The sequence below is a fragment of the Rhinolophus sinicus genome, chromosome 15, assembly GCF_057876585.1.
Source record: "Rhinolophus sinicus isolate RSI-liver-muscle chromosome 15, RSI-T2T, whole genome shotgun sequence".
In the NCBI taxonomy this organism is placed as follows: Eukaryota; Metazoa; Chordata; class Mammalia; order Chiroptera; family Rhinolophidae; genus Rhinolophus; species Rhinolophus sinicus.
The window spans coordinates 74243650-74263122 of NC_142515.1; the positions used below are offsets into that span (position 1 = coordinate 74243650).

At 44.3% G+C, this 19473-nt stretch overlaps 2 protein-coding genes across 5 annotated transcripts in view; both read right to left on the reverse strand.

Annotated features, from left to right (window-relative positions):
- Nucleotides 1-17600, reverse strand: part of LOC141572664 (uncharacterized) — a 57657-nt gene extending 40057 nt beyond the window's left edge. The window contains exon 1 of one of the 2 annotated variants that reach the window (XM_088792256.1): nt 17520-17600. The gene's annotated coding sequence lies outside the window, so the exon portion shown is untranslated. Of the gene's footprint in view, nt 1-17416 lie in introns of both variants that reach the window. The other variant, XM_088792254.1, reaches the window with a different exon arrangement.
- LOC109453990 (uncharacterized) lies at nt 5333-17556 on the reverse strand. 3 transcript variants are annotated; one of them, XM_019744246.3, is made up of 4 exons: nt 17417-17556; nt 11421-11547; nt 9562-9742; nt 5333-9142 (listed from the first exon to the last, which is right to left on the reverse strand). In XM_019744246.3, the coding sequence occupies exons 1-4, from the start codon at nt 17417-17419 to the stop codon at nt 7615-7617; spliced, it is 1839 nt and encodes a 612-aa protein (XP_019599805.3). In that variant the 5' UTR covers nt 17420-17556; the 3' UTR covers nt 5333-7614. The 3 variants fall into 3 exon arrangements, with proteins under 3 accessions (XP_019599805.3, XP_019599804.3, XP_074193637.2); XM_019744245.3 differs by lacking the exon at nt 17417-17556 and adding an exon at nt 11985-17118; XM_074337536.2 differs by lacking the exon at nt 17417-17556 and adding an exon at nt 10201-10316 and having other exon boundaries at nt 11421-11540.
- Nucleotides 17601-19473: the final 1873 nt, after the last annotated feature.

The window sequence follows — 19473 nt, forward strand, 5'->3', positions numbered from 1 at the left end:
TGCACATATAAAAAAATGCTCATCACTAATCATTAGAGAAATGCAAACAAAAACCACAAGAGATACCTCCTCACACCTGTCAGAATGGCCATCATCAAAAAATCAACAAATAAGTGTTGGTGAGGATGTGGAGAAAAGGGAAACCTCCTGCACTGCTGGTGAGATTGCAGACTGGTGCAGCCACTATGGAAAACAGTATGGAGGTTCCTCACAAAATTGAAAATGGATCTTATAACCCAGCAATTCCACCCCCGGGTATCTAGCCAAAGAAATCCAAACACTAATTTGAAAAAATATATGCATCCCTACCTATGTTTATTGCAGCGCTATTCACAATAGCCAAGGTATGGAAACAACTGAAATGCCTATTGATAGAAGATGCATTAAGAAATTGTGGTACGAAATCTTACCATTTGCAGCAACATGGATGGACCAAGAAAATATTGTGCTAAGTGAAATAAGTCAGACTGAGAAAGACATAAACCATATGATCTCACTTACATATGGCATCTAAAGAACAGAATAAACAAGCAAACAAAGCAGAAATAGACTCAGAGATATGGGGGGTGGAGGGGAACTGATGGTTGCTAGACAGGAGGGAATGGGGATGGGGGAAGATGAAGGGATTAGAAAGTAGAAATTAGGGGGGCCGGCCCGGGGGCTCAGGTGGTTAAAGCGCCATGCTCCTAACTCCAAAGGCTGCCGGTTCAATTCCCACATGCGCCTCTGGCTCTCAACCACAAGGTTGCCAGTTCAATTCCTCGAGTCCCGCAAGGGATGGTGGGCAGCGCCCCCTGCAACTAAGATTCAACGCAGCACCTTGAGCTGAGCAGCCGCTGAGCTTCCGGACGGCTCAGTTGGTTGGAGTGCGTCCTCTCAACCACAAGGTTGCCGGTTTGACTCCCGCAAGGGATGGTGGGCTGTGCCCCCTGCAACTAGCAATGGCAACTGGACCTGGAGCTGAGCTGCACCGTCCACAACTAAGACTGAAAGGACAACAACTTGACTTGGAAAAAAGTCCCAGAAGTACACACTGTTCCCCAATAAAGTCCTGTTCCCCTTCCCCAATAAAAATCTTAAAAAAAAAAAAAAAAAAAAAAAAAAGTAGAAATTAGTAATCACAATATAGTCATCAGGCTATGAAATACAGTATGGGGAATATCATCAATAATGTTGTGAAGATTGTATGTAGGGAGCCAGATGGGCGCTGGACTTATCAGGGGGATCACGTCATAGACTGTGTAGATACCTGACCAATACGTTATACACCTGACGCTGATGTAGAGTAATATTGAATGCCAACTACAATTAAATACACATATGGACATGGGATGTGGAGTACAGCATAGGGAATACACCGAATGGTATTGGGGTAGGAGATTGGGGGGTTAACATTTTGTGAGGGGGGGAAATGTCTATTTCATTGCTTTGTACACCTGACACTAGTAACTTTTTAGAAAGAAAAGAGACAACAATCCTTGGCAAGGATGTAAAGAAAAGGGAGCCCTCGTGCACTGTTGGTGGGAGTGTAAATTGGCACAGCCACTATGGAAAATGGTACGGAGCTTATATAAAAAAATAAAAATAAAACTACCATCCAAATAAAAAATTTAAAGGCCAGAATACCATGATACCCCAAATTCCGGGCCAGCACTGAGATACTTTCTGTCACCATGGATTTGTTTATTCTGGATATTTCATATCATTGGAATCATACACTATGTGGCCTTCTGTCTAGTTGCTTTCACTCAGCTTATTTCAAGGCTCTTTCATGTTGCAGCACGTGTCAGTGCTTCCTTCCTTTATATGACTCAGTGATATCCCATCCTGTGTATATTCTACACTTGGCTTATCCATTCGGCCATGGGTGGGCATTGTAGACATGTCACCTGTGGGCTGTTTTTAATATTGCTACAATGAACATTCCTTACACATCTTGAGTGTAGCTATTTCAGTGTAGCTAGGAGTGGAATAGCGGGGTTGCAGGGGACCCCTATGGGTAACTCCATGAGGAACCACCGAGCTCTTCCCCACAGCTATGGAGTGTTATTTATATACCCATGAAAGGTGTATGAGGGTTCAGTTTCTCTACAACCTCTATCCTGTCTATTCTGATCCTTTCCCATTTTTAACCTGGGTTCTTTGCATTTCTGCTATTGAGATGGATGTGCTCTTTCTGTATTCTGGACAATTCACCTTATCAGGTATGTGATCTACAAATATGTTCTCCCATTCTGAGGGGTGTCTTTCACTATCCTCACAGAGTCCTGTGATGTACAAATGGCTTTTAACTTGATGAAGTCCGTGTCGTGTATTGTTTCTTCTGCTGCTTCTGCTTTGGGTGTCACAGTACAGGCTGTCAGTCAGCCTTGTAAATTTTCAAATTAAGAGAACTCTGAGTCAATACCCTTATACATCCTTAATCAGTAGTTCCAGGTGCATACCAGTTTGGGGAGTTTTCTTTCCCATAAATTACTTTATTCTAATATATTTAAAACTTTTGTCATTAAAATAAGTTATTTAATGACTTTGAAAATGCACCAGGATCAACCTTTTAGTTGCTCAAAGTATTGAGAGCTCTGGGGATGAGCACTCATGCAGGGCCGTGGGGTGTGTCAGTAAGAGGGACATATTGTGACCTCTATGACATTAAGACACATTTGCACACATAATGTCAAGCATTTTGACTTGTGTTAGATGACTTCACTGTTCCACAAAGTGTCCCATTCCTCTGGATTAGATGCTGTCAGGAGGCAAACATACCTTTATGGTTGTGTGTGTGTGTGTGTGTGTGTGTGTGTGTGTGTGTGTATTTCTTTTTTTTTTTTATTGGATATTGGGGAACACTTTGTTTCTCCAGGGCCCATCAGGTCCAAGTTGTTGTCCTTCAATCTAGTTGTGGAGGGTGCACCTCAGCTCCAAGTCCAGTCGCCATGTTCAATGTTTACTTGCAGAGGGCACGGCCCACCATCCCATGTGGGAATTGAACCAGCAACCCTGTTGTTGACAGCCCGTGCTCTAACCAACTGAGCCATCCGGCCATCCCTATGGTTGGATATATTAATCGTTCTGATCTAGAAAGCAGAGAATGAAGTGCAGTTGAAACTAATTCGTGAATATGCACTAGTCACATTGGCAAGAAGTGGCAATGCGTGGTGATCTTGGTCAATTTGACCCTTAGATTCTTAGCCTTTTTAAAGACATAATTATAATGTGTTCTTCCTCTTGTCTGGACCCACTACAGTCACACAATTGACTCACAATGACCTTCGGGTGAAATTGGTTTTGTATTAAATGAGAAAACCAGCAGTGACTGCCAGGCCAGCTTCCAGTTGCTGGGGCTGCCTTTGCCATTCCCATTTATGTTGTAAACATTGACATATCTGTTACTATGGATCAGAAACTTTTTAAATGTTTTCTATTAAGTGACTCAGTTATCAAATAAGTAAATTCAGTTACTTTTCAACAAAGTTTATAGCATGGATACTTAATTGCCTTTGATGAATTAACTGAGACTTATAACTGCAGGTAATTTCCCAAAGGCCAAAACTCTACAAGACTCACATAGATGAAGATGAAAGCGAGTCTGTCTTCCTCAGAGCTCACAATGTCAGTGCTAAATGTTGTGCATCCCTCACGTCACACTTTAGGTTCCACACAAACGATCACAGCCCACGTGAGTGTACGCACTGCAGGCACTTGCCCACGGGTCCCCCACCTACTCAGTTGGACCCACCGCCTTTGGGCTATTCCAGTATCGCCCCCTATTAGTGTGCATGACATTCGCTCGGAGTTAAGTTCTGACCCCTGGAAACTCTCAAACGCACAAACCCTGTCAACAGCACTTGAACCCAAGGAGACTTCCCTGAGTCTGACCTTCACACTTATTCCGTTGCACAAATCACACTAAAGTCCACCGACTCTGGGCATGACGCCAAAACCAACCTCCAGGAAGCAGCCTCATGCTCTGTTCACAAACCCCTCCCTTGTTCCTTCAGACATGCGGGTCCCCCAGTGTCACCCCCCCTTAGCATGCAGTGACATTTGCTCTAGGACCTCAGTATAAGCTGTTCTCCTGAGCCTTCCCGTGGCCCCTCGTGCCAGTGCACATAGCTGGCCGTCCCCTAAAGGCACACAGAACAGGTGTGGACGCAGATTCTCATCAGGCACTCGGTGGGCGTCTCTCCACAACTTCAGAGTCAGACTCTGAAGAGCAGTAGATGCGAATGAACCGTATCTTCACGAGGAAACGTCCTCTGGGTGTGCAGAAGGGATACCCATGTGTACAGAAGGTTTGAAATCAGGAATTTCATGGTCGTGATATGAAAAGGCAGGACTCCCATGAAAAAGGTAAAGGGTGAGCTCTTCCTCTCGTGCTGGAATCCCACTGTGTGGTTGTGATACAGACCGTCCGTGCTGTGACAGGTCGGTGCAGCTATGGCGAGCCTTATTAGTGTGTCCGTGTCCTCAAACATGGCACGTATTGATTGGTGAATCAATGATACTGGAGAGCAGAGGCCATTCTGACACTGGTTGGAATTGCTTAGTTACAAGCTTCCTCTCTGGAAAGGCAGTACAGGTATCTTACTGACCATTTCCTCTCTCAAGTTCCTGAGGGACTAGTCACCTTGCATGACACCTGAGACCTAATGTCCCACCCAAGTCCACATGAAATACGACAATACATGCACCATGCACCAGGGCAGAGAAGCATCACTGGAGGCCACCTGACACAGAGAGAGAAACTGAGTTTTGTCCCTTGAGGGCAGATCAACTGAACCATAAGCAGTCTGATGAAAAGAGAAATGGACAATCCATTTTTTCCTCAAAAATAACACAAAAGACCATCAGTAGGCAGTAGCATTATCAATCACCATCCATCATGGGAAGAAACATCCTGTAGACATTCAGCAAAATTACCAGCAATGAGAAGTCGGAGATGTTTCTGTTCTGGTATTGATTTTAATTAATCATCTAAGAACTATTTGAAAACAAACACTTAGAAGCAGCATTTCCAAATATTAGGAGAGTTTAATCAAGGCAGTTATATCTATAAATGGAAGCTGTGTCTCCACCCTCATTCCCATGACAGTGAAGTGCTCAGCTCACCTAGAACACCGTTTGTCCCCGTTGTCCACAGACAACTAGGGAGCATATATATCTGCCTTCCCTCCCACATTGTTGAGCTACAGAAGCATGACTCCTGGTGATCTCTGATTGGAGACCATTGACATAAACAATAGTTAGGAATGAATTTCAGTATTAGGAATAACCAATTTTTATTTTAAAAAGATGTCAGTTGCATAAAAATTAAGGAAAAACATACCAGAGAAAATTTTCAAAAGATGTATTTATTTAATACTATTACTCCAGAATATATATGTAAAAATGGTCGCAATCGTAAGAATAAGTTATTCCTTAGAATAGGTTATTTTAACATATCCTTTCAGTTAATGAAACATAATACAAAATGACACATGTCAGTATACAACAGATCAAAAACCTGAATAAAATAGCTTTCTGAGAAACAATGTAGAAAAGTCCATTTGAAAAATAATGCATTGTTTCAATCACCTCTAAAAAATGAAAGAATACTTAGTAATCACATGTAAAAATTGAACATAATTAAACACTGGGTTTATCACTTAGAAAGCATTCAACTATACGAGAAAATTTCCACCGCCTGCCAAATGTATTCACTGATGTTTATTTCAACCATTAAAGTATCCAGAAAAAAGAAATGCAGGGTCAGTCCAGCCTCTCAACAGTGCAGCCTGAGAAGGACCTCCTGCATTTTGCTGCAGCATTACATCTGTCCAGGTAGAGGCTGGAAACAGATCTACCAATAGAGGGACAAGATGCCTCCTATAACAACCACAAAATTAGGAGAGGCATTGCAGATAAAGGAGGTGACAGAATGAGAGAAGATCACTAAGTTCAACAGCCTGAAGAAGTGGCCTGATGAACATCAAAGAGCTACAGGGAAATGCAAGAATTTCTTTGAACCTGAAAACCAAAGAGGGTCCACGATAGGGGAGTGCCTGGAGAAGTCTGTGGAATCTGCTGCCTAAGAGGGAACTAACATCAAATGTGTGTTTGGTTGTGGCCATTTCAGATGGGCAGACCCAGGCGTCATTAGAATATGCTGTAACTCAGGCCCACGGGATTCCCATGCATCTCTGTCTTCTGTTGGTACAGAAGATCTGAGAGTCATGGCTTCTTCACTTCTCCCTTCCAAACGTCATGCATCTTCCCTTATTCATGACCTTTAACTCACAATGATAACCAGAAGGGCTCTGGGCTATATAGTTTCCCACCTTACCCATGCTGATAACACAATTCCTGGAGCCATCTAGACACCAGCTTTCATTGTCATATCACAAGGTCACTCTTTGTAATCTCAATGCCCATTTTTCAACGAAGATCAACAACATTGAGTAGAGGGCAGGCCCGGTGGCTCAGGTGGTTGGAGCTCTGTGCTCCTAACTCCGAAGGCTGCCAGTTTGACTCCCACATAGGCCAGTGGGCTCTCAATCACAAGGTTGCCAGTTCAACTCCTCAAGTCCTGCAAGGGATGGTGGGCTCTGCCCCCTGCAACTAAGATTGAACACGGCACCTTGAGCTGAGCTGCCGCTGAGCTTCCGGATGGCTTAGTTGGTTCAAGTGTATACTCTCAACCACAAGGCTGGCGGTTCAACTCCCGCAAGGGGTGGTGGGCGACGCCCCCTTCAACTAGCAAAGGCAACTGGACCTGGAGCTGAGCTGTGCCCTCCACAACTAAGACTGAAAGGACAACAACTTGAAGCTGAATGGCACCCTCCACAACTAAGATTGAAAGGACAACAACTTGACTTGGAAAAAAGTCCTGGAAGTACACACTGTTCCCCTTCCCCAATAAAATCTTTAAAAAAAAAAAAAAAAAAGCATTGAGCAGAGATCAAATTATGAACATAGTCAGAGAAGACCTTGCCCAATTACTAACTTCTATAAGGAACACAGATGTAGTGTCCATGAAAAACACATCTTTCAATAATAAAGATTAAAGAAAAGGATAGATATCAGGTAATAAAATTCCAGTATCTGCAGCAGTGGAACAGAACAGAAATGCCAATATAGATCTCATATCATGATCACACAGTAGGAACATGATAGAAAGTAAAAATCAAAAAAGTTTTTCATCTGAAATTATATCAAGCTTCACATGAAAGAAAACAAAAACCACTTATTACCCCTGGGTCCAAAAGACATTGTAATGGAAATGAGGCAAGTTTTATACAACTGTACTTTTGAAGTCCAAGGTAATAAACTATATGTAGTCCAGATAAAGGGACATAGAGAAATATTTATTATCTTAAGTTTTCATATCAGCAACATGAACCAGAAATTAATACACTGGAAATCAGTATTAGGAATGAGCTATTTACAAAGGCAAAACCATATTTATAATAAATAGAAGATTTCAGTCCTGCTCTGAGTTCCCATGTACAAAATAAGTAAAGTGTTACATATGAAGGTTTTCCACATTCTTTCCATCCATAGTTTCTCTCCAGTGTGTTTGCACACATTTACAATAACATTTTAAGGAAGAATGAAGGCTTCCCACAGTCCTTATATTCACGGTTTCTGTCCATCGTGTGTCCTCACATGTGCTCGCAGGGATTCGAGATACTTGAAGGCTTTCCCACACTGCTGACATTCATAGGCATTCTTTTCACCATGCGTTCTCATGTGTTTTCTCAGGGATGTTGGATACCGGAAGGCTTTCCCACAGTGCTGGCATTCATCAGGTTTCTCCCCAGTATGGGTTCTCACATGCACTCGCAGGTTGTCAGGATACCTGAAGGTTTTCCCACACTCCTTACATTCATAGGGTTTCACTCCACTGTGTGATCTCATATGTCCTCGAAGAGAACAGAGACGACTGAAGGCTTTCCCACAGTGCTGACATTCAAAGGGTCTTTCCCCACTGTGTGTTCTCCCATGTATTCGAAGGGATGAGAGAAAACTGTAGGCTTTCCCACACTCTTTACATTCATAGGGTTTCACTCCACTGTGTATTCTCATATGACCTTGAAAATGTTGAAGCTGCCTAAAAGCTTTCCCACACTCCTTACATTCATAGGATTTCTCCCCACTGTGTGTTCTCACATGTTTCTGAAGGTAAGAGTGACTACTGAAGCCTTTGCCACATTGCTGACATTCGTAGGGCCTCTCCCCAGTGTGTGTCCTAACATGTACTCGCAGGGATGCAGCATACCTAAATGCTTTCCCACAGTGCTGACATTGGCAGGGCCTCTCTCCAGTGTGTGTCCTCACATGTACTTGCAGGTTTGCAGGATACCTGAAGGCTTTCCCACACTGCCGACATTCATAGGGTTTCACTCCACTGTGTGTCCTCACGTGTCCTCGAAGGGAGGAATGACGACTAAAGGCTTTCCCACAGTGCTGACATACATAGGGTCTCTCCCCACTGTGTGTTCTTGTATGTTCTTGCAGGTTTGTGAGATACCTGTAGGCTTTCCCACACTCCTTACACACATAGGGTTTCACTCCACTGTGCGTTCTCAGGTGTCTTCTAAAGTACTTCGGATTACCAAAAGCTTTCCCACATGCCTTACATTTATAGGACTTCTCTCCACTGTGAGTTCTCACATGTCCTGTAAGGTAGAAGTAATACATAAAGGCTTTCCCACATACTTTGCATGCGTGGATTTTCTGTCCACAAAGACCTCTCAGATGTTCCCGAAATGATGAGGGACAAATGAAAGCCTTTCCACATTTCTTACACTCACAAGAGTTTTTACTACTGAGAGTCTTTGCATGTTTCTTAGGTGCTGTCCCAGGATCCTGACATGTGCAGGGTTTCCCCACAAGGTCTGTTCCCACATGAAAGCTCACGCAAGAGACACACCTACAGACTCGCCCACATTCCTCACACACATGAGGGTTGTGTCCAGTGGGAGGTCTGGGCTGATTCTTCAGGAAACAACAATCCGTGCAGGCTTTTCCACACACAGTGCAGTCAGAGCATTGAACTCCAGTCGGATGTCGCTCAGGCACAGGCAACTCTGTGACCTGGTTCAGGGTGTGTCCACACCAATCACCTCCATGACCGTCCCAGGGACACTCCACACAATGACTCCTGTTCAAATGGGAAGAACACTGTTAGGGACTGAAGAGTAAAAGTGATGTATTTGTTAATGATTGTCTTATGATTATTTTGATGACGTCTTTGCCATTTTCATGTCATGGATATATTTTCAGCACTGTCTGCATTGTTCCATCCTGTAACAAGCTTAATGCTCTAGCTGGGCTCAAATAGAACCATAACTTTCCTTGTTTCTTATCTATATGGTTTCCTGATCACTATTTCTAACTGAATTCTGTTTCAATCATGCAATATCTGTATCAGACATTTAATATCTACATCACATTTATGAAAATAGTGTCTGGTGAGCATTCTCTGCATACACTATTGCTAGGTTTATACTTTTTCTTTAATTTCAAGTTGATCTAACACTCTGCCGATATTCCCCATTCCCCTGTGGGAGTACCACTCACCTCAAATGGCTCTCTTGAGTTTGGTGCTGATCTGCAATGTTATAAACTGTCCAGTTTTCTCTAAAAACGGAGCAGAAATCATTTCTTGTGAACTTTACTATTTTCTGTTCACTGGATATTTCCTTCTCCAAATTATCTTGCTGAGGACATGATGCACAGGTTTTAACTTGAGTGAAACAATCTGCAACAATTGATAGCATAATTCAATTAAATTTTCTGGGAAAGAAATGGTGGGGTAAAGGAAAAAAACAAAATAACAATGTGTGGATTTATTTTCATATAATGATCCAAAAGTGTAAACAAATTTTATAAAGAAGAATAAATTTGTGAACAAAGAAAAACTCTAAGGACCTTTGCTATTTGAGACTTCAGCAATAATAGGAAAAGTGAGTCAAAATAGCAGCCTTTTTTGAAGAAATATTTCAAAAAAGATAGAGATTGAATAGTAAAAAAAATGCAAACTAGGGGCTGGCCCGGTGGCTCAGGCGGTTAGAGCTCCATGCTCCTAACTCCGAAGGCTGCTGGTTCGATTCCCACATGGGCCAGTGGGCTCTCAACCACAAGTTTGCCGGTTCGATTCCTCAAGTCCTGCAAGGGATGGTGGGCTCCGCCCCCTGCAACTAAGACTGAACACAGCACCTTGAGCTGAGCTGCCTCCCGGATGGCTCAGTTGGTTAGAGAGCATCCTCTCAACCACAAGGTTGCCAGTTGATTCCTCGACTCCCGCAAGAGATGGTGGGCAGCGCCCCCTGCAACTAAAATTAAACACAGCACCTTGAGCTGAGCTGCCGCTAAGCTCCCAGATGGCTCAGTTGGTTGGAGTGCGTCCTCTCAACCACAAGGTTGCCGGTTCAACTCCCGCAAGGGATGGTGGGCTGTGCCCCCTGTAACTAGAAACAGCAACTGGGCTTGGAGCTGAGCTGCGCCCTCCACAACTAAAGACTGAAAGGGCAACAACTTGAAGCTGAACGGCACCCTCCACAACTAAGATTGAAAGGACAACGACTTGACTTGGAAAAAAGGCCTGGAAGTACACACTGTTCCCCAATAAAGTCCTGTTCCCCTTTCCCAATTAAAAAAAAAAAAAATCATAAAAAATAAAAAAAGCAAACTAGGAGGAACTGGGCAAAATGCACATGTCCAAATGCTACCTTTACAAAAGGAAATAAAGACAGTCTTTCCAAATGAGTGAGGAAAAGAAAGAAAGCAAGCCAGGGACATCACAAACGTCACCCTCCTCAAACACACACTGAGTCATGCTTCTGATGCACATGGACAAACGTCATTCCCTTATCTAGAACCTGTTGCTCCCCGAGGGTTGTCACTCTCCTGCAGTTCTCAGACACACAGGCCCTACATGGAGCCTTTCTCACGGTCCCCAGATGCCACCGGCTGATTGGATAGTGTGTGTGGTGTTGCCCTGTTCATAATGGAGGATGGAGGGCAACAAACATTCTATGAGAAGGGCCGATACTTGGGCTTCAAGGACAGTGAAAATGTATAGTGTGAGATTAATTGCAGAAAAATTACCATGTCAAATATGTATTAACCTCAATGTAACTTTCTCAAGAGTAAACGCCATAAAACTGTTTTTGCTGCCCCACAGTGAACTGGAGACATGCTCACGCTTAAAAAATTAGGGAGCCTCACACTTTTGTTCAAGAGAAATAAAAAGTCAATTTAACACATAAAACTTTGTTACCATGAAAAAGATATTTGACTCTAGGTAGGTTTCATGAAGGCTAGGATTGCATCTGTCTTTTTTGTAACATTGTCCTTCCTTGGACCTAATAGAAAAGGACAATTGTAAACATAATTTTTCCCCAAAAGATTAAGGGAAGGGATGAAGCCGTCCTCACCCACGGAGGCCAGGTTCCGGCAGGTCTCCAGCATCACTTCTCTGTAGAGCTTCCTCTGAGCACCATCCAGCAAAGCCCACTCTTCCCGGGTGAAGTTCACAGCCACATCCGCAAAAACCACTGTGTCCTGAAACATCCCACATGTTCTATTTCAACAAGGCATTTGTTCACCAATGCATGTGGGAGGATGGGGGAGGCTGACAGTCAGGGACCTGGACTCTATTCCTAGGACTCCTGAGCTCATGTTCTCATGGGAAACGATAACAAAGCAAGCAAACCACGTGAGAGACCCTCGGTAATGGTCAGTGCTTGGAACCCTGAAGCAGAGTGTGACAACTGATATAAAGTTCTCCTCACATAATTATAAAATGATTTCTCCTGAGATAGAGCAGATTCTGGGGTAAGGTAAAGATTGAAAACTGAACTTGTCATTCAGGTAACATGGAACTGGAATTCTTGGCTTATTCAAAATTTATTTCCATGTCAGCTCCAAGACCTGGATCCAGAATATCAGGATGTCACGAACACTGAGATTTCCAAGGCTGCTGATCTGACAACTCTCACCTTGGAAGCTGTCAGCATCAAGGAGCCTGGTCCAGTCCCTTCAGATCCAACAGAGTCAGAGAAACAACCCCTCCCAGGATGAGGTGCACACTGTGGACATAGATATAGGCCAGGGCCTGGGAACTGGAGCACCTGTTGGGTAAGAGGAGAGCCTGGTTCCTGAAGAACCTGATAAGCCAGAAGGGCCTCTGAAATCAACAACTAAGAGCCTGGAATTTAAGAAAATGGCCTCACAAAGAAGAATCACTGAACAAGCTAATGGTAAGAGACAAATGTGACTTTAACAGAGAGAAGAAAAACCCACCTCATGCATATTTTAGAGCAATATGGATGACATCACACCAACGAAATAAAAAGCAATTATTTTAAAAATTGAGATTTTAAAAGAATATATATATTCTCAAAATCTCACAAAAAGAAAACATCCCAACTACATCGGCTACAGAAAAAGCAACACTACTTCAACCAGGGTTGCAACTGGGATTTGCTAATCACACACCTGATACAAAACTTGTATTCTATATACAGAAAAGTCATACGACAAGAATAAAAAATAAAAGGTAACAAATAATGTGATTAAATAATGAGCACAGACTCTGAACAGACATTTCCCAAAGAAGAAATACAAATGGCAAGTAAGCACATGAAAGTCGCTAGACATGAGTCATCTGGAAAATGCAAATCGAACCAAAGCAGATTCCCATTCGCACCACTATTATGGCTGTGCAGACACATAAAAGCTGGCGAGGACATGAGGACGACAAGACCCTCATACACGGCTGATGGGAAGTAACGTGGGGAAGCCACTTTGGAAGACAGCCTGGCGGGTCCTCAAAATGGTGAGCATGGTGACCACGTACCACAGTAATTCCACTCCTAGGTGTTTATATACCCCAGATAATCGAACAAATAACAACACAGCACTAGTACAGTCATGTGTCAAATAACATTTCAGGCAAAGATGGATGGCATATATGAAAGTGGTCCCACAAACTATAATGGATCTGAGAAATTCCTAGTGTAGCCACCGTACTGTCATAGCACCACACATTCCTCACGTTTGGGGTGATGCTGGTGTGAACAAACATACTGTGCAACCAGTCATATAAAAGTACAGCACATACAATAATGTACATAATACTTGATAATGACAATAAAGGACTATGTCACTGCTTTATGTATTTACTATCATTGGGAAAACTCCACAAGGTCCCAAGAGACCGAAAAAAGAGACTGACAACTCCAACATTAAACAAAAAGTTTATTAAGGGATCTTACAGACAGAAGCAGAGTCTTGGGCAGCAGCAAGATGGCATCTCTGCAGCAAAAAGGTGACACAGGTAACATATACATATATGTTACACACACACACACACACACACACACACACACAGGTGGCTTGTAGCCTTGTGGTACATGCCAGGGTTGTAGCTGAGGAGCAATAGGCTGTATCCCATAGCCTAGGGTATACCATGAGTTTGTGTAAGCACAGTCTAAGCAGTTTGCACGGCAACGAAATCCCCCCAGGATGCATATCTCAGAATGTATCCATCCTTAAGTGGCACATGACTGTATAAATATATTCATAGCAGCGCGATTCATAATATCTAAAAAGTGAAAACAATTTAAAAGTCCATTAACTGAATTGGATAAGCAAAATGTGGGATGTTAACACAATGGAATATTATTTGGCAATAAAAGGAATGACGTAGTGATTCCTGGCACAAACTTACTGAACCTTAAGGACATTACCAGGCTTCACAAAAGACCACACTGAGTATGAAACTGCTTACATGAAATGTACAGAAGAAGCGAATCTATAGAGATATAAGTAGATTAATAAATTGCCAAGAACCAGGCATGGGGGAGCGGGACTAAATGCAGGGTGATGGCAGTAGAGACAAGTTTTCATTTGGGGTGATAAAAATGTTCCAACACTACAATATGAGGGTGGCTACACAATTCTGTAAATATACCAGATACCACTGAATTTTATGCTTTAAACAGGTAAATGTTATGGTATGTAAATTATACCTCAATTAAAGCTCATTTTGAAAAATTCAGACAAACTAAAAATATATCTTTCTTAAACTAATGGCATTTTTATTTAAACACAATGGAACTAGAACAAATAAAAATACAAAAAAGGAACAAAATACAGATGATTCAGAGATTAAGCAAATTGAGATATCACAACGGGGAGAGATTTTTGTAGATTAGCTGTAATGAGATAACTATACAGACATCGGTAAACATAGCTGGGATGCTGCAAGGAAACAGAACATCTGAGAATGTCCATGGTCACTACAGAAACACAATCAGTCAACTCAAATACCTCCACACTACAAATGCAGTTCTCAAAAGCTTCCTAGGCCAGGGAACAAAATTCAAAAGTCAGTGATTCCAAATTGTAGGAAGAAATTGCAGGATATTACCAAGACCATAAAGGAGCAATTCAAAACATATTCAAAGACAACATTCACAGATATAAAGGCAAAAGCCTTTTTAAAAGGCAATCGAACACATACACGTATAAAATGCGTCAGACAAAACCAAGTTCATTTCATTCCAGAAAGATGGATTAAATATTGGTTGTTCAATGAGTACAATTTCCTCCATTAATGGAAAAAAGACACACAAACCATAGGCTTCCGATCTACAGATGCTAAGGACACGCCTGTCTTATGTCACTGTTCATTAATGACAATACAACTTAAAGACGAGACGGGAACACGCATAATCAGAAAGAAATGGTGTCTACATAAAACCCAGAGCCAACTTCCTCTTTAACGGTGAAATGTTCCACCTGTTCCCTCTGAGACAGGGCACAAGGTGAGCGTGGGCACGGACTCAGTCTGCGCCTGTGAAGGCCTGCCAGTGCAGCCATGGAAAACAAGAAAGTGGAAAAAGATTTACAAAGAGCAAAAAACTAAACTTCATTCGTACCAGACGATAAGATTTAGCATTTAGAAAGCCCCAAATCCTGCAGACAAATTGTGAAACACGCGTATATATATATAACTGATCATAGCAAGGGTGCTGGTTAAAGTATAATATTCAAAAATTAATTTCAGGGGTGGCCGGTTAGCTCAGTTAGTTAGAGCATGGTACTAATAACACCAAAGTTGCCAGTTCAGTCCTGCATGGGCCACTGTGAGCTGTGCCCTCCTTAAAAAAAATTCATTTCAGTTCCATGTACAGTGACAAGAAGAAAATGACATTTTGAAAGAAACCATTTAGTCTCCTTCTTCCCAGGTGCCCGGTGCAAGGACACACCGAGCGCCAACAAGGAGCCGGAGATGGAACTGGAGGTACTGTGTTCTATTTCTAGAGGAGATTAAAGCTTCTGGGAATTTTCCAGTTTCCTTTCAACGTAGGATGAAAACAGTGATCCCAAAGTTGCCTTAATAGAAATTTCTATCCTGTCCAGGGAACAAGAGGGAAGAGCAGCCCAGTGCGCGCCAGTTCAGACCCTCAGCCACCCTCCCACAGCGCACAAGGCAGAGGTCAAAGCCCTTCCCAGGTAAGGGGACAGGATCTCCCTGTGGACAGGTTGCCCAGGTTGGACCCTCCTAGGAAAGGGATGAGGGGACCCCAAATCCCAGAAACTGAACTCTGGGTCCCCACATACCCTGCTCTATCTCTTCAGTGTGGAAACACCCCCTCCTCCTCCAGGGCCTCAATTCTCAATAAGGAGGAAACACTCAGCAAGAATCAGTTTAATTCTGACCCAAATTAACTTTCAAATTCATCAATTTCCCTCCAACAGTAAAATCCAAATGTTCACTCCCTGAGTCTGACCTTCATAGGCTTACTCCATTCGCACAAATCACACTTAACTCCAACAACTCTGGACAATGCCAAACCAACCATCCCAGGTCACAGTTCACAAAATCTGCATTGATCTTTGACTTCAGCTATTAACAGGAAGTGGGACAGGATCACACAGTGTCACAAACTCTGCACCCTAAATGGCAGAGTCATTATGATTTTTACGAATCTTTTTAATCCATACCTCCACTGAACTCACATGAAAGTGTGGCACTGTGCTCATTTTCCCTACAATTCTAATAAAAGAGAGGAAATTTTCTGGATCTGAGACACTTTTTCCCAGCAGCATCTCTGGACAAACTCTGGAATAACAAAGGTCAGCAGGACAAAGTCCTGAGACACTTACCACCCTCACTAAGGAGAAGAAACAAGGCAAAAAGAATTCAGTCGTTTTACATCAGCGGAAACCAGAGGCTGGAATGAGGGAAAGCTCTCAGTGGAGCTGGACACAGAGGAGGCTGCTCACAGGTGTCAGGTGACAATGCTGAATCCTCTGAGCTCTGTGCCGGAATCACTGATGGAGGTGAAAGGAACCACCCCACCCCAGCCCATAATTTGTCCTCAAACAGGGCGTGTAGCAAGAAGCCCAATCCATCATCTGACATAGATAAGACTCTCAGATGTACTCCATATTTACTATGACAAGGTCAGAGGCAGACACCCCAGACCCCCACTCGCTGAGTCCTAAATGATTAGCGTTACTGCTAGTCCAAACAGAACAAGTTTGTTGGCCAGACTTTGGTTCAGCTTTACTCCTTCCCCCAGGCCCCAAAACTTTAACCTGTCGTCAGCCTGAGCCCACAGACAACCCCTCTCTTTAAAACCAAAACCTTTTGCCCAACTCTCCAGACGCTCACAGATCGTATGATCAGGACGCTCTCCCTACTGCACAGCCCTTTCTCCCCACCCCTGCAGTAACTCCTTTGAATGAAAGTCTCTCCTTAGGAAATTCTGACTTTCTATTTTCCACAAGCTGGACCAAGTGATCACAGTTGCGCGTTTCTTATCCAAACTTGACTCAGGCTCCTGTCCTCCCCACAGAGCTTGTCCCCACCCCGTCTGCACAAGCACTGAGACGCAGACGAGGCCCTGCTGACTGGAGCCCACAGTGTGCTGACCACACGGAGGCCCTTCCTGTCACACCGCCTTCCTGCTCCCTCTCCTTCCACAGAAAAGAAAAGCCCTTTCCTGTCTGATTTGAGAGGCCGGCACAGCTCTGAGATCCGAGTCTTGTCCCTATTGCACCAGACTCTGGAATAAAGTCTCCTTAACCAAGTACGCATGTGACGTTATCTGTCAGGTCCAGAAGAGCGGATCCCCCCACCCCGCGTCCACCCCGCCCCCAGCCCTTACTGCCCGCGACGGTGGTCGTCTCGTCTTCCCTTCGTCCTCCGCCCGGCTAAGGACCCGGGTTCAAACCCCCAGAACCCCCCCCCCCCGAGTGCCGAGACAGGACGCTGGGACCAACCCCGCGGCCAAGGACAGAGACTATGGTCGGGACCCCGCAGGGCGCAGGGAGATGCGGGCCGCGCGCCGCTTCCAGCCGGTTCTGGTCGGTTCAAACCAGCCCCTCCCGGTCTCAGCCCAACCCGCACACGCACCATCTCGCGGCCGCGTTCCAGGTTCTCAGAGTGTCCTCCCCGCGGCTCTGCAGCAGACCCAGAAGGTGAGAGCGAAGGTGACAGGACACCTAAGGCCGCTTACCGCAGGTGCGCAAGAGCGCCTCCACCGGCCGAGAGAGACCGCAACTCAGTATGCGACCGCGCCGCCTCTCGCGCTGAACGAACAATGCTTTGGTCCCTCGCACCCTAATTGGACAATGCCTCAGGAACCCGCGACGTGATTGGACGGGACTCCAGGCCCTCCCGTTCTAAAGAATCTGATTGGACAAATCTCCGTCACGCCACCAGGCCTTTATTGCCCTGTTTTTGAGACCCTCATCCTATCCCGTGACTGGGGAGTTCCTCGACCCGCCCCTACAGTCTCGATTTTGCTCTGGGCCCCGCCTCCGTCCTTCCTCATTGGGCCAGGGAGCTTGAGTGACGGGCGGAGGCGGAGGTAGCAGGGCTGAACGCGGCGCAAGTGCGTGTTGTCGGCTGCAGCGGTTCCCTGCCAGCCATCTTCGGCTGAGCTGTGTCCTCCGGCGGCGGTGAAAGTGGACTCCTAGCTGAATCCGCACCCAGCAGGCGGACCGCGGTTCGCCCCGCAGTTCATGGGCACCACCTTGTTCTCCTCAGGGAGTGGGCAGTCCTGATTCAGTTTTCCCATGGATTTTCACGAGTGTGTTGGAGGCGGGGGGGGGGGGGGGGGGGGCGGACAGGTCCCAACAGGAGGGCCTGGTGACTTCTAGGGTCAGGAACTGGCTTGATGGCTTGGTGGCGAGGACACCGTAGATTTGTGCCCTTTGTTTAAGAACAAAGACTCACTGGCGTGACCTGGTGCAGGCAAGGTCTGGATAGGTTTTCAGTGTGTGACTTTTGACACCGTGAGGCCCCGCCCAGCTCCCCGTCCCCATATTGGGGCTTTAAGTCAGCTACCTTTGGCCCTGAGTCCTTTGCCCCACTGGACCCTGTGGCCCCAGCCATTGTGCAGGACTCGCAGCAGCACAGCCACAAGTGTGAGATGTCTGAATTCTCAGTGTGCATTTTACACTGAAAGGGAAATTTATGTGAGATCAGGCTTTTAGCTCCTGTGAATTTTGAAATCTAAAAAACTGTATTTTGATAAAGATTGAGACTTTAAAGGAACAGTCAGTTGGGAGAAGCTACGGCTTCTGGGAGTTCTTGAAGTGTTGAAGTTCTCCCATACTATGACACCCGGAGAACTTTTAACAGGAAAAACTCTATGCTTACAATAAAGCTCTGTCGTAGTAACCGCCCCTCCCCTTACCTTCCTTTTTTCCTCTCTGTAGTCTCCAACTTGGCACTGTCAACTGGCCAAAGATAACTCTCCAAAAATCCACCAAAAGAACCATTTACTCGGGAAAAGAAAAAGAAACAAGGTCACCGCAGAAGTGTGTGAATGCACACTTCCTGTGCTCCAACCAGCCACCCACGGGCAAAAATCCCAAACCCAAAATGGCTTCTCTTTATTAGCAACGCTTCCCTGGAAGTTACCACAAAGTTTAACAGGAAGTTAGGACTAGAGAGTCAGCAAGGAGCCCAGCTCCACCCATAGTCTTTCCAGCTCTATGGTAAATCATCTTAAGATGCCAGTTCACTTTTATAAGCACAGAGTTCAATATGTGCACTTGGCTTGCCATGTCTGCATGCACTGGGTTGTAATCTTTTTTCCCCAGAATAAATCCTTTTTGGTTACCAAAAAACTTAGTCGATATTGTTTTCCAGTCGACAATTTCCTTATTTATACTGGGGGTGCCAAAAAAGGTATACACGTGACTTGTAGTCATCTTTTGTTATTGGTTTATACTGAATATTACAATTTTAATAGTTTTTTCCTTTCTTAAAATGTGTACATTTTTGGCAACCTCTGTATCGTGATATTGCTCAGTTTTGTGAATGTTCAAAAAGCCACTGGGTTTAACACTTAAAAGTGTGAATAAATTACATTTCCAGTTTTTAAAACAAATGTAAAGGCCATGATAGCCTCAAAAACCCTACCTCCTAGCCCAACTAAGATATTAGGTTGGAGCAAAAGT